At 56.0% G+C, this 15599-nt stretch overlaps 1 protein-coding gene across 2 annotated transcripts in view; it reads right to left on the bottom strand.

The window, feature by feature from the left end:
• LOC118947749 (monocyte to macrophage differentiation factor 2-like) overlaps positions 1–15170 on the bottom strand; it is a 42080-nt gene extending 26910 nt beyond the window's left edge. For both annotated transcript variants that reach the window (XR_005041925.1, XM_036972881.1), the window contains exon 1: positions 14894–15170. Coding sequence is in view for 1 of the 2 variants with exons in the window: in XM_036972881.1 (XP_036828776.1) it covers positions 14894–14907 (14 nt within the window). In the remaining variant the exon portion in view is untranslated. The remainder of the gene's footprint in view (positions 1–14893) is intronic.
• Between the last annotated feature and the right edge of the window lie 429 nt (positions 15171–15599).

Consider the following 15599-nt stretch of genomic DNA (forward strand, 5'->3'; position numbering starts at 1 on the left):
GTCTGTGTTTGTCCTCTCTCTCCACCTCCCTCCATCAGTCTGTGTTTGTTCTCTCTCTCCACCTCCCTCCATCAGTCTGTGTTTGTTCTCTCTCTCCACCTCCCTCCATCAGTCTGTGTTTGTTCTCTCTCTCTCCACCTCCATCAGTCTGTGTTTGTTCTCTCTCTCTCCACCTCCATCAGTCTGTTTGTCCTCTCTCTCCACCTCCATCAGTCTGTGTTTGTTTTGTCTGATTGATGGCAATCAGAGATGTTCTTTCAGAGATCTGGAATCTCTCTCTCTCAGAAACTTGCTTTTTTTCCATGACTACTGTTGCCTGGCAACTGCCAGTAACCATGGATCAACTGAGGCAGAAATAAGAGGTCTGTCTCTCTCACACACGAAGTAGCTGTAGTGTGGTGATGTCACTGTAGCCATGGAAACCCCCGAGCAAGGAATTTTTTACGTCACTGAAAACTCTCTTTTCCTCTTCTCTCTTTTCTTCCATCCTCCTCCTCACTTCCAGATCCATCCCCCTCTCCCTCCTCCTCCTCACTTCCAGATCATCACCCTCTCCCTCCTCCTCCTCACTCCCAGATCCATCACCCTCTCCCTCCTTCTCCTCACTCCCAGATCCATCACCCTCTCCCTCCTCCTCCTCACTTCCAGATCCATCACCCTCTCCCTCCTTCTCCTCACTCCCAGATCCATCACCCTCTCCCTCCTTCTCCTCACTCCCAGATCCATCACCCTCTCCCTCCTCCTCCTCACTCCCAGATCCATCACCCTCTCCCTCCTCCTCCTCACTTCCAGATCCATCTCTCCTCTCCCTCCTCCTCCTCACTCCCAGATCCATCTCTCCTCTCCCTCCTCCTCCTCACTTCCAGATCCATCACCCTCTCCCTCCTTCTCCTCACTCCCAGATCCATCACCCTCTCCCTCCTCCTCCTCACTTCCAGATCCATCTCTCCTCTCCCTCCTTCTCCTCACTCCCAGATCCATCACCCTCTCCCTCCTCCTCCTCACTCCCAGATCCATCACCCTCTCCCTCCTCCTCCTCACTCCCAGATCCATCTCTCCTCTCCCTCCTTCTCCTCACTCCCAGATCCATCACCCTCTCCCTCCTTCTCCTCACTCCCAGATCCATCACCCTCTCCCTCCTTCTCCTCACTCCCAGATCCATCATCCTCTCCCTCCATCCCAGTCTCCTCACTCCCAGATCCATCACCCTCTCCTTCCTCCTCCTCACTCCCAGATCCATCACCCTCTCCCTCCTTCTCCTCCACTCCCAGATCCATCTCTCCTCTCCCTCCTTCTCCTCACTCCCAGATCCATCCCCCTCTCCCTCCTTCTCCTCACTCCCCGATCCATCACCCTCTCCCTCCATCTCCTCACTCCCAGATCCATCACCCTCTCCCTCCTCCTCCTCACTCCCAGATCCATCACCCTCTCCCTCCTCCTCCTCACTCCCAGATCCATCACCCTCTCCCTCCTCCTCCTCACTCCCCGATCCATCACCCTCTCCCTCCATCTCCTCACTCCCAGATCCATCACCCTCTCCCTCCTCCTCCTCACTCCCCGATCCATCACCCTCTCCCTCCATCTCCTCACTCCCAGATCCATCACCCTCTCCCTCCTCCTCCTCACTCCCAGATCCATCACCCTCTCCCTCCTCCTCCTCACTCCCAGATCCATCACCCTCTCCCTCCTCCTCCTCACTCCCAGATCCATCACCCTCTCCCTCCTCCTCCTCACTCCCAGATCCATCACCCTCTCCCTCCTTCTCCTCCACTCCCAGATCCATCCCCCTCTCCCTCCTCCTCCTCACTCCCAGATCCATCACCCTCTCCCTCCTTCTCCTCACTCCCAGATCCATCACCCTCTCCCTCCTTCTCCTCACTCCCAGATCCATCACCCTCTCCCTCCTCCTCCTCACTCCCAGATCCATCACCCTCTCCCTCCTCCTCCTCACTCCCAGATCCATCACCCTCTCCTCCTCCTCACTCCCAGATCCATCACCCTCTCCCTCCTCCTCCTCACTTCCAGATCCATCACCCTCTCCCTCCTCCTCCTCACTCCCAGATCCATCACCCTCTCCCTCCTCCTCCTCACTTCCAGATCCATCACCCTCTCCCTCCTCCTCCTCACTCCCAGATCCATCACCCTCTCCTCCTCCTCACTCCCAGATCCATCACCCTCTCCCTCCTCCTCCTCACTCCCAGATCCATCACCCTCTCCCTCCTCCTCCTCACTTCCAGATCCATCACCCTCTCCCTCCTTCTCCTCACTTCCAGATCCATCACCCTCTCACTCCTTCTCCTTACTTCCAGATCCATCACCCTCTCCCTCCTCCTCCTCACTCCCAGATCCATCACCCTCTACTCCTCCTCACTCCCAGATCCATCACCCTCTCCCTCCTCCTCCTCACTCCCAGATCCATCACCCTCTCCCTCCTCCTCCTCACTTCCAGATCCATCACCCTCTCCCTCCTCCTCCTCACTCCCAGATCCATCACCCTCTCCCTCCTCCTCCTCACTCCCAGATCCATCTCTCCTCTCCCTCCTTCTCCTCACTCCCAGATCCATCACCTTCTCCCTCCTCCTCCTCACTCCCAGATCCATCACCTTCTCCCTCCATCTCCTCACTCCCAGATCCATCACCCTCTCCCTCCTCCTCCTCACTTCCAGATCCATCTCTCCTCTCCCTCCTTCTCCTCACTCCCAGATCCATCACCCTCTCCCTCCTCCTCCTCACTCCCAGATCCATCACCCTCTCCCTCCTCCTCCTCACTCCCAGATCCATCTCTCCTCTCCCTCCTTCTCCTCACTCCCAGATCCATCACCCTCTCCCGCCTTCTCCTCACTCCCAGATCCATCACCCTCTCCCTCCATCTCCTCACTCCCAGATCCATCACCCTCTCCCTCCTCCTCCTCACTTCCAGATCCATCACCTTCTCCCTCCTCCTCCTCACTCCCAGATCCATCACCTTCTCCCTCCATCTCCTCACTCCCAGATCCATCACCCTCTCCCTCCTCCTCCTCACTTCCAGATCCATCTCTCCTCTCCCTCCTTCTCCTCACTCCCAGATCCATCACCCTCTCCCTCCTCCTCCTCACTCCCAGATCCATCACCCTCTCCCTCCTCCTCCTCACTCCCAGATCCATCTCTCCTCTCCCTCCTTCTCCTCACTCCCAGATCCATCACCCTCTCCCTCCTTCTCCTCACTCCCAGATCCATCACCCTCTCCCTCCTTCTCCTCACTCCCAGATCCATCATCCTCTCCCTCCATCCCAGTCTCCTCACTCCCAGATCCATCACCCTCTCCCTCCTCCTCCTCACTCCCAGATCCATCACCCTCTCCCTCCTTCTCCTCCACTCCCAGATCCATCTCTCCTCTCCCTCCTTCTCCTCACTCCCAGATCCATCCCCCTCTCCCTCCTTCTCCTCACTCCCAGATCCATCACCCTCTCCCTCCATCTCCTCACTCCCAGATCCATCACCCTCTCCCTCCTCCTCCTCACTCCCAGATCCATCACCCTCTCCCTCCTCCTCCTCACTCCCAGATCCATCACCCTCTCCCTCCCCCTCCTCAATCCCCGATCCATCACCCTCTCCCTCCATCTCCTCACTCCCAGATCCATCACCCTCTCCCTCCTCCTCCTCACTCCCCGATCCATCACCCTCTCCCTCCATCTCCTCACTCCCAGATCCATCACCCTCTCCCTCCTCCTCCTCACTCCCAGATCCATCAACCTCTCCCTCCTCCTCCTCACTCCCAGATCCATCACCCTCTCCCTCCTCCTCCTCACTCCCAGATCCATCACCCTCTCCCTCCTCCTCCTCACTCCCAGATCCATCACCCTCTCCCTCCTTCTACTCCACTCCCAGATCCATCCCCCTCTCCCTCCTCCTCCTCACTCCCAGATCCATCACCCTCTCCCTCCTTCTCCTCACTCCCAGATCCATCACCCTCTCCCTCCTTCTCCCCACTCCCAGATCCATCACCCTCTCCCTCCTCCTCCTCACTCCCAGATCCATCACCCTCTCCCTCCTCCTCCTCACTCCCAGATCCATCACCCTCTCCTCCTCCTCACTCCCAGATCCATCACCCTCTCCCTCCTCCTCCTCACTTCCAGATCCATCACCCTCTCCCTCCTCCTCCTCACTCCCAGATCCATCACCCTCTCCCTCCTCCTCCTCACTTCCAGATCCATCACCCTCTCCCTCCTCCTCCTCACTCCCAGATCCATCACCCTCTCCTCCTCCTCACTCCCAGATCCATCACCCTCTCCCTCCTCCTCCTCACTCCCAGATCCATCACCCTCTCCCTCCTCCTCCTCACTTCCAGATCCATCACCCTCTCCCTCCTTCTCCTCACTTCCAGATCCATCACCCTCTCCCTCCTTCTCCTAACTTCCAGATCCATCACCCTCTCCCTCCTCCTCCTCACTCCCAGATCCATCACCCTCTACTCCTCCTCACTCCCAGATCCATCACCCTCTCCCTCCTCCTCCTCACTCCCAGATCCATCACCCTCTCCCTCCTCCTCCTCACTTCCAGATCCATCACCCTCTCCCTCCTTCTCCTCACTTCCAGATCCATCACCCTCTCCCTCCTTCTCCTAACTTCCAGATCCATCACCCTCTCCCTCCTCCTCCTCACTCCCAGATCCATCACCCTCTCCCTCCTCCTCCTCACTTCCAGATCCATCACCCTCTCCCTCCTCCTCCTCACTCCCAGATCCATCACCCTCTCCTCCTCCTCACTCCCAGATCCATCACCCTCTCCCTCCTCCTCCTCACTCTCAGATCCATCTCTCCTCTCCCTCCTTCTCCTCACTCCCAGATCCATCACCTTCTCCCTCCTCCTCACTCCCAGATCCATCACCTTCTCCCTCCATCTCCTCACTCCCAGATCCATCACCCTCTCCCTCCTTCTCCTCACTCCCAGATCCATCACCATCTCCCTCCTTCTCCTCACTTCCAGATCCATCACCTTCTCCCTCCATCTCCTCACTCCCAGATCCATCACCCTCTCCCTCCTTCTCCTCACTCCCAGATCCATCACCCTCTCCCTCCATCCCCTTCTCCTCACTCCCAGATCCATCACCCTCTCCCTCCTCCTCCTCACTCCCAGATCCATCTCTCCTCTCCCTCCTCCTCCTCACTCCCAGATCCATCTCTCCTCTCCCTCCTCCTCCTCACTCCCAGATCCATCTCTCCTCTCCCTCCTCCTCCTCACTCCCAGATCCATCTCTCTTCTCCCTCCTCCTCCTCACTCCCAGATCCATCACCCTCTCCCTCCTTCTCCTCACTCCCAGATCCATCACCCTCTCCCTCCTCCTCCTCACTTCCAGATCCATCACCCTCTCCCTCCTCCTCCTCACTTCCAGATCCATCACCCTCTCCCTCCTTCTCCTCACTCCCAGATCCATCACCCTCTCCCTCCTCCTCCTCACTTCCAGATCCATCACCCTCTCCCTCCTTCACCTCACTCCCAGATCCATCACCCTCTCCCTCCATCCTCTTCTCCTCACTCCCAGATCCATCTCTCCTCTCCCTCCATCCTCTTCTCCTCACTTCCAGATCCATCACCCTCTCCCTCCGTCTCCTCACTCCCCGATCCATCACCCTCTCCCTCCTTCTCCTCACTCCCAGATCCATCTCTCCTCTCCCTCCATCCCGTCTCCTCACTCCCAGATCCATCACCCTCTCCCTCCTTCTCCTCACTCCCAGATCCATCACCCTCTCCCTCCTTCTCCTCGCTCCCAGATCCATCACCCTCTCCCTCCTTCTCCTCACTCCCAGATCCATCCCCTTCTCCACTCCCAGATCCATCCCCGTCTCCCTCCATCCTCTTCTCCTTCTCCTCCACTCCCAGATCCATCACCCTCTCCCTCCTTCTCCTCACTCCCCGATCCATCACCCTCTCCCTCCTTCTCCTCACTCCCAGATCCATCACCCTCTAACTCCTTCTCCTCACTCCCCGATCCATCTCTCCTCTCCCTCCTTCTCCTCACTCCCAGATCCATCACCCTCTCCCTCCTTCTCCTCACTCCCAGATCCATCACCCTCTCCCTCCATCCTCTTCTCCTTCTCCTCACTCCCAGATCCATCACCCTCTCCCTCCTTCTCCTCACTCCCCAATCCATCACCCTCTCCCTCCTTCTCCTCACTCCCAGATCCATCCCCCTCTCCCTCCTTCTCCTCACTCCCAGATCCATCACCCTCTCCCTCCTTCTCCTCACTCCCAGATCCATCCCCGTCTCCTTCTCCTCACTCCCAGATCCATCACCCTCTCCCTCCTTCTCCTCACTCCCAGATCCATCACCCTCTCCCTCCATCTCCTTCTCCACTCCCAGATCCATCACCCTCTCCCTCCTTCTCCTCACTCCCAGATCCATCTCTCCTCTCCCTCCATCCCCGTCTCCTCACTCCCAGATCCATCACCCTCTCCCTCCTTCTCCTCACTCCCAGATCCATCACCCTCTCCCTCCATCCCAGTCTCCTCACTCCCAGATCCATCACCCTCTCCCTCCTTCTCCTCACTCCCAGATCCATCACCCTCTCCCTCCTTCTCCCAGATCCATCACCCTCTCCCTCCTTCTCCTCACTCCCAGATCCATCACCCTCTCCCTCCTTCTCCTCACTCCCAGATCCATCACCCTCTCCCTCCATCCCCTTCTCCTCACTCCCAGATCCATCACCCTCTCCCTCCTTCTCCTCACTCCCAGATCCATCACCCTCTCCCTCCTTCTCCTCACTCCCAGATCCATCACCCTCTCCCTCCATCCTTTTCTCCTTCTCCTCACTCCCAGATCCATCTCTCCTCTCCCTCCATCCCCGTCTCCTTCTCCTCACTCCCAGATCCATCCCAGTCTCCTCCTCCACTCCTAGATCCATCACACTCTCCCTCCTCACTCCCAGATCCATCACCCTCTCCCTCCATCCCCTTCTCCCAGATCCATCACCCTCTCCCTCCATCCCCTTCTCCTCACTCCCAGATCCATTTCTCCCCTCCCTCCGTCTGCTCCTCCACTCCCAGATCCTCCATCCTCTTCTCCTTACTCCCAAATCCATCTCTCCTCTCCCTCCATCCTCGTCTCCTCACTCCCAGATCCATCACCCTCTCCCTCCATCCTCTTCTCCTTCTCCTCACTCCCAGATCCATCTCTCCTCTCCCTCCATCCCCGTCTCCTCCTCCACTCCCAGATCCATCCCCCTCTCCCTCCATCCCCGTCTCCTCCTCCACTCCCAGATCCATCACCCTCTCCCTCCATCCCCGTCTCCTCGTCCACTCCCAGATCCATCACCCTCTCCCTCCATCCCGTCTCCTCCTCCACTCCCAGATCCATCACCCTCTCCCTCCATCCCCGTCTCCAACTCCACTCCCAGATCCATCTCTCCTCTCCCTCCATCCTCGTCTCTTCCTCCACTCCCAGATCCATCACCCTCTCCCTCCATCCCCGTCTCCTCCTCACTCCCAGATCCATCACCCTCTCCCTCCATCCCCATCTCCTTCTCCTCCACTCCCAGATCCATCTCTCCCCTCCCTCAGTCTCCTCCTCCACTCCCAGATCCATCTCTCCCCTCCCTCCGTCTCCTCCTCCACTCCCAGATCCATCTCTCCCCTCCCTCCGTCTCCTCCTCCACTCCCAGATCCATCTCTCCCCTCCCTCCGTCTCCTCCTCCACTCCCAGATCCATCACCCTCTCCCTCCATCCCGTCTCCTCCTCCACTCCCAGATCCATCTCTCCCCTCCCTCCGTCTCCTCCTCCACTCCCAGATCGATCTCTCCCCTCCCCCATCTCCTCCTCCACTCCCAGATCCATCACCCTCTCCCTCCCTCCGTCTCCTCCTCCACTCCCAGATCCATCACCCTCTCCCTCATCCATCTCCTCCTCCACTCCAAGATCCATCACCCTCTCCCTCCGTCTCCTTCTCCTCCACTCCCAGATCCATCTCTCCCCTCCCTCCGTCTCCTCCTCCACTCCCAGATCCATCACTCTCTCACTCCCTCCGTCTCCTCCACCACTCCAAGATCCATCACCCTCTCCCTCCATCCCTGTCTCCTCCTCCACTCCCAGATCCATCACCTTCTCCCTCCCTCTGTCTCCTCCTCCACTCCCAGATCCATCACCCTCTCTCTCCATCCCGTCTCCTCCTCCACTCCCAGATCCATCTCTCCTCTCCCTCCATCCGTCTCCTCCTCCACTCCCAGATCCATCTCTCCTCTCCCTCCATCCCGTCTCCTCCTCCACTCCCAGATCCACCTCTCCTCTCCCTCCATCCGTCTCCTCCTCCACTCCCAGATCCATCTCTCCTCTCCCTCCATCCCCTCCTCCTCCACTCCCAGATCCATCTCTCCCCTCCCTCCCTCCGTCTCCTCACTCCCCGATCCATCACCCTCTCCCTCCTTCTCCTCACTCCCAGATCCATCTCTCCTCTCCCTCCATCCCGTCTCCTCACTCCCAGATCCATCACCCTCTCCCTCCTTCTCCTCACTCCCAGATCCATCTCTCCTCTCCCTCCATCCCGTCTCCTCACTCCCAGATCCATCACCCTCTCCCTCCATCCCCTTCTCCACTCCCAGATCCATCCCCGTCTCCCTCCATCCTCTTCTCCTTCTCCTCCACTCCCAGATCCATCACCCTCTCCCTCCTCCTCCTCACTCCCAGATCCATCAACCTCTCCCTCCTTCTCCTCACTCCCCGATCCATCACCCTCTCCCTCCTTTTCCTCACTCCCAGATCCATCACCCTCTCCCTCCTTCTCCTCACTCCCAGATCCATCCCCCTCTCCCTCCTTCTCCTCACTCCCAGATCCATCACCCTCTCCCTCCTTCTCCTCACTCCCAGATCCATCCCCGTCTCCTTCTCCTCACTCCCAGATCCATCACCCTCTCCCTCCTTCTCCTCACTCCCAGATCCATCACCCTCTCCCTCCATCTCCTTCTCCACTCCCAGATCCATCACCCTCTCCCTCCTTCTCCTCACTCCCAGATCCATCTCTCCTCTCCCTCCATCCCCGTCTCCTCACTCCCAGATCCATCACCCTCTCCCTCCTTCTCCTCACTCCCAGATCCATCACCCTCTCCCTCCATCCCCGTCTCCTCACTCCCAGATCCATCACCCTCTCCCTCCTTCTCCTCACTCCCAGATCCATCACCCTCTCCCTCCTTCTCCTCACTCCCAGATCCATCACCCTCTCCCTCCTTCTCCTCACTCCCAGATCCATCACCCTCTCCCTCCTTCTCCTCACTCCCAGATCCATCACCCTCTCCCTCCTTCTCCTCACTCCCAGATCCATCACCCTCTCCCTCCATCCCCTTCTCCTCACTCCCAGATCCATCACCCTCTCCCTCCTTCTCCTCACTCCCAGATCCATCACCCTCTCCCTCCTTCTCCTCACTCCCAGATCCATCACCCTCTCCCTCCTTCTCCTCACTCCCAGATCCATCACCCTCTCCCTCCATCCTCTTCTCCTTCTCCTCACTCCCAGATCCATCTCTCCTCTCCCTCCATCCCCGTCTCCTTCTCCTCACTCCCAGATCCATCCCAGTCTCCTCCTCCTCACTCCCAGATCCATCCCAGTCTCCTCCTCCACTCCTAGATCCATCACCCTCTCCCTCCTCACTCCCAGATCCATCACCCTCTCCCTCCATCCCCTTCTCCCAGATCCATCTCTCCCCTCCCTCCGTCTGCTCCTCCACTCCCAGATCCTCCATCCTCTTCTCCTTACTCCCAAATCCATCTCTCCTCTCCCTCCATCCTTGTCTCCTCACTCCCAGATCCATCACCCTCTCCCTCCATCCTCTTCTCCTTCTCCTCACTCCCAGATCCATCTCTCCTCTCCCTCCATCCCCGTCTCCTCCTCCACTCCCAGATCCATCCCCCTCTCCCTCCATCCCCGTCTCCTCCTCCACTCCCAGATCCATCACCCTCTCCCTCCATCCCCGTCTCTTCGTCCACTCCCAGATCCATCACCCTCTCCCTCCATCCCGTCTCCTCCTCCACTCCCAGATCCATCACCCTCTCCCTCCATCCCCGTCTCCAACTCCACTCCCAGATCCATCTCTCCTCTCCCTCCATCCTCGTCTCTTCCTCCACTCCCAGATCCATCACCCTCTCCCTCCATCCCCGTCTCCTCCTCACTCCCAGATCCATCACCCTCTCCCTCCATCCCCATCTCCTTCTCCTCCACTCCCAGATCCATCTCTCCCCTCCCTCCGTCTCCTCCTCCACTCCCAGATCCATCTCTCCCCTCCCTCCGTCTCCTCCTCCACTCCCAGATCCATCTCTCCCCTCCCTCCGTCTCCTCCTCCACTCCCAGATCCATCTCTCCCCTCCCTCCGTCTCCTCCTCCACTCCCAGATCCATCTCTCCCCTCCCTCCGTCTCCTCCTCCACTCCCAGATCCATCACCCTCTCCCTCCATCCCGTCTCCTCCTCCACTCCCAGATCCATCTCTCCCCTCCCTCAGTCTCCTCCTCCACTCCCAGATCGATCTCTCCCCTCCCCCGTCTCCTCCTCCACTCCCAGATCCATCACCCTCTCCCTCCCTCCGTCTCCTCCTCCACTCCCAGATCCATCACCCTCTCCCTCCCTCCGTCTCCTCCTCCACTCCAAGATCCATCACCCTCTCCCTCCATCCCTGTCTCCTCCTCCATTCCCAGATCCATCACCTTCTCCCTCCCTCCGTCTCCTCCTCCACTCCCAGATCCATCACCCTCTCCCTCCATCCCGTCTCCTCCTCCACTCCCAGATCCATCTCTCCTCTCCCTCCATCCGTCCGTCTCCTCCTCCACTCCCAGATCCATCTCTCCTCTCCCTCCATCCCGTCTCCTCCTCCACTCCCAGATCCACCTCTCCTCTCCCTCCATCCGTCTCCTCCTCCACTCCCAGATCCATCTCTCCTCTCCCTCCATCCCCTCCTCCTCCACTCCCAGATCCATCTCTCCCCTCCCTCCCTCCCTCCGTCTCCTCCTCCACTCCCAGATCCATCTCTCCCCTCCTTTCCTTTCAGTGATTAAATTAGCATGAAGAAAAGAGGTTGTGCGGAGACAGGAACACACACACACACACACACACACACGTAGACACGAACACACACACACACACACGTAGACAGGAACACACACACACACACACACACATAGAAGTTTCCCCTAGGTACAGACCTAGGAACAGACCTGGGGTCAGTTTCCCCTAGGTACAGACCTAGGATCAGTTTCCCCTAGGTACAGACCTAGGATCAGCTTCCCCTAGGTACAGACCTAGGATCAGCTTCCCCTAGGTACAGACCTAGGATCAGCTTCCCCTAGGTACAGACCTAGGATCAGCTTCCCCTATGTACAGACATGGGATCAGCTTCCCCTAGGATCAGAATCCCCTAGGATCAGTTTCCCCTAGGTACAGACCTAGGAACAGCATCCCCTAGGTACAGACCTAGGAACAGCATCCCCTAGGTACAGACCTAGGATCAGTTTCCCCTAGGTACAGACCTAGGATCAGCATCCCCTAGGTACAGACCTAGGATCAGCTTCCCCTAGGTACAGACCTAGGATCAGACCTAGGATCAGCATCCTCTGGGTACAGACCTAGGATCAGTTTCCCCTAGGATCAGACCTAGGATCAGCATCCCCTAGGTACAGACCTAGGATCAGCTTCCCCTAGGTACAGACATAGGATCAGCTTCCCCTAGGAACAGCATCCCCAAGGATCAGTTTCCCCTAGGTACAGACCTAGGATCAGCATCCCCTAGGTACAGACCTAGGATCAGCTTCCCCTAGGTACAGACCTAGGATCAGCTTCCCCTAGGTACAGACCTAGGATCAGACCTAGGATCATCTTCCCCTAGGATCAGCTTCCCCTAGGTACAGACCTAGGATCAGCATCCCCTAGGTACAGACCTAGGATCAGTTTCCCCTAGCATCAGACCTAGGATCAGCATCCCCTAGGATCAAACCTAGGATCAGCTTCCCCTAGGATCAGCTTCCCCTAGGTACAGACCTAGGATCAGCTTCCCCTAGGATCAGTTTCCCCTAGGTACAGGCCTAGGATCAGCTTCCCCTAGGTACAGACCTAGGATCAGCTTCCCCTAGGTACAGACCTGGGATCCGGTTCCCCTAGGTACAGACCTAGGATCAGCTTCCCCTAGGAACAGACCTAGGTTCTCTCTCCAGTCTCTAAACACACAGCAACTGGCCTGAATACAGGGACGTCCTCCTCCTCATCTCTTTCCACCCCTCTTTCGCTCTCTCTCTCCATCTCTACCCTCTCTCTTTCCACCTCTCTCTTTCTCTCCACCTCTTTCTCTCCAGCTCTACCCCCTCTTTCCATCCTTCCCTCCCCTCCATCAATCCCTCCCTCCCCTATCCATCCCCACTCAATCCCCCCTCCCCTCCATCCATGCCTCCTCCTCCATCCATCCATCCATCCCTCCCTCCCTATACAGACAGCTGGCAGTTCTGTTAATTAGGTTATCAAGCTGTCTGTTAATGACCTGAGCCCCAGGCCACACACACATGGCCAGGCCAGACCAACAGATCACAGAGCCAAAGCCCAGCAGGGCTACCCCTAGTCCAGACTCTGTGTGTGACACTCTCTCTTTCTGACTGCAGTGTCCTGTCTGCCTGTCTGTGGTCAGTGTGTCCAGGCCTGTCTGTAGTCAGTGTGTCCAGACCTGTCTGCCTGTCTGTCTGTAGTCAGTGTGTCCAGACATGTCTGTCTGTCTGTCTGTGGCCAGTGTGTCCAGACATGTCTGTCTGTCTGTAGTCAGTGTGTCCAGACCTGTCTGCCTGTAGTCAGTGTGTCCAGACATGTCTGTCTGTCTGTGGTCAGTGTGTCCAGACATGTCTGTCTGTCTGTGGTCAATGTGTCCAGACCTGTCTGTCTGTCTGTGGTCAGTGTGTCCAGACCTGTCTGTCTGTCTGTGGTCAGTGTGTCCAGACCTGTCTGTCTGTCTGTAGTCAGTGTGTCCAGACCTGTCTGCCTGTCTGCCTGTCAGTCTGTCCAGACCTGTCTGTCTGTAGTCAGTCTGTCCAGACCTGTCTGTCTGTAGTCAGTGTGTCTGTCTGTAGTCAGTGTGTCTGTCTGTCTGTAGTCAGTGTGTCCAGACCTGTCTGTCTGTAGTCAGTCTGTCCAGACCTGTCTGTCTGTCTGTAGTCAGTGTCCAGACCTGTCTGTCTGTCTGTAGTCAGTCTGTCCAGACCTGTCTGTCTGTAGTCAGTGTGTCTGTCTGTCTGTAGGCAGTGTGTCTGTCTGTCTGTAGTCAGTCTGTCCAGACCTGTCTGTCTGTCTGTAGTCAGTGTGTCTGTCTGTCTGTAGTCAGTGTGTCCAGACCTGTCTGTCTGTCTGTAGTCAGTGTGTCTGTCTGTCTGTAGTCAGTCTGTCCAGACCTGTCTGTCTGTCTGTAGTCAGTCTGTCCAGACCTGTCTGTCTGTAGTCAGTGTGTCTGTCTGTCTGTAGTCAGTGTGTCCAGACCTGTCTGTCTGTCTGTAGTCAGTGTGTCTGTCTGTCTGTAGTCAGTCTGTCCAGACCTGTCTGTCTGTCTGTAGTCAGTCTGTCCAGACCTGTCTGTCTGTCTGTAGTCAGTGTGTCCAGACCTGTCTGTCTGTCTGTAGTCAGTGTGTCCAGACCTGTCTGTCTGTCTGTAGTCAGTCTGTCCAGACCTGTCTGTCTGTCTGTAGTCAGTCTGTCCAGACCTGTCTGTCTGTAGTCAGTGTGTCTGTCTGCTTCAAGACAAAGCGGTGTAGTCGTACAGCAGGACAGTAACAATACAACTACCTATCTGTCATCTCCCCTCACCGTTTATACACACACACACACACACACACACACACACACACACACAGACACACACACACACACACACACACACACACACACACACACACACACACAGAGTGACCTAGGCTAACATTGATTGAACTATCCACTCCACCAATAGTCAGATGTACACAACCGCCCTGCTTACTGACACAACCACCCTGCTTACTGACACAACCACCCTGCTTACTGACACAACCACCCTGCTTACTGACACAACCGCCCTGCTTACTGACACAACCGCCCTGCTTACTGACACAACCACCCTGCTTACTGACACAACCACCCTGCTTACTGACACAACCGCCCTGCTTACTGACACAACCACCCTGCTTACTGACACAACCACCCTGCTTACTGACACAACCACCCTGCTTACTGACAAAACTGGGGTAAGCCCCCTCCCCTAGGAAAGGTCTACTGGTGTAAATGCATCAGGCTGATGTTGTCATCTGATGATATAACTACTTTAAATCAGAAACCCATGGAAACAACGTAGCCATGGTAGTGCAGCCTGTACAAGGAAACTGATATAAAATAGATTAGTAGAAGTCACACGTCCCTGCGCGGTCCTGTCGGGTTCCCGCGGGGCAGTAGAGGGGGTCCGGTATTATCGATAAGGACCATAATCGGTATTAGTTATTCTACTGTGAAACAGATCAGCTCCCGAGCGACGTAGACACAACTCAGACATTCAACCATTCCAACAGTGTATTATCATTGTATTATTATCATGTCATATTGTAATGAAACGGCGGGGAGCAGGACTCGAACCCTCGACCTTCTAGCCCGAAGTCCAGGGCGCCATCGACTGTACCGCAAAAGCTCCAGCGGCAGACTCGATATCCGCGCTTATAAACCCAGGGTCGTTACACTATTGTACCTAATAATAGCGTTACATAAAACCCAACTAATATAGGACAGTAGTCACAGGGAGTCCCAAATAGGTTAGAAACATCACCGCTGGTTATTGGGCGATATCGGTCTGTTCGGCTTATCAAACCAACACATTCAAAAACGTCTATTAACTGGGAGTCGCGATGTTTACACATTTAGGTGCAATTTATAAAAACCCAAAACCACATACCTTACAAGATTCATTTAAAATGTGAAGGGGGGGAAAAAAGCAACAGTAGAGAGACGTGGGTGTAACGATGAAAAAATATGTCTTCAGAGTTGTGTTGTTTCAGCAGCGCTTTTTCCTCGACCGTCTTGATTCCAGCGGTGTGTTGCTGCTAGATATCTAAAAGACATCTAAAACCTGATGCTGCTGGTGATCACCGACTGGTGAGTATCCGGGATGCCGAAGGTGCTGCAGCGGCGAAAATGCGCGTGATTCAGAGCAGGCAACACCCGGAAGTGCGAACGATGTAAACGGTTTCTAGGGAAAACAGTCTTCCTGCGTCGCGGAAGAAAAAAATATTATAATTTTTTTTTTAACTTATTTTTTCTTTCATTATTATTATTGTTATTATTATTATTATATATATATTTTTTTTTTGCGGATTCGGTAACGGTTCAATCTGGACCCAAGTCCTGATGTTGTTTTAAGCGGCCAGAGATACCGGGTTGGAGAATAGTTGGTTCTTTCTCTTTATTTTCTAGAACAAAACGGACGACTACAGCATCAAGTCGGAATTTCTCTCAACATCATCATGTGTCGTAATATTTAACATAAAAACACATCCAGCAAAGCTTGAACCCAACATCTATAACCAAGACTTTTGGGTAGTTTAATCTACGTACTGAATGTGGCCGCTAGATGGCGCGAGTCCGACACCTGAACAAAAACA

The sequence above is a fragment of the Oncorhynchus mykiss genome, unplaced genomic scaffold (assembly GCF_013265735.2).
Source record: "Oncorhynchus mykiss isolate Arlee unplaced genomic scaffold, USDA_OmykA_1.1 un_scaffold_196, whole genome shotgun sequence".
Taxonomy (NCBI): Eukaryota; Metazoa; Chordata; class Actinopteri; order Salmoniformes; family Salmonidae; genus Oncorhynchus; species Oncorhynchus mykiss.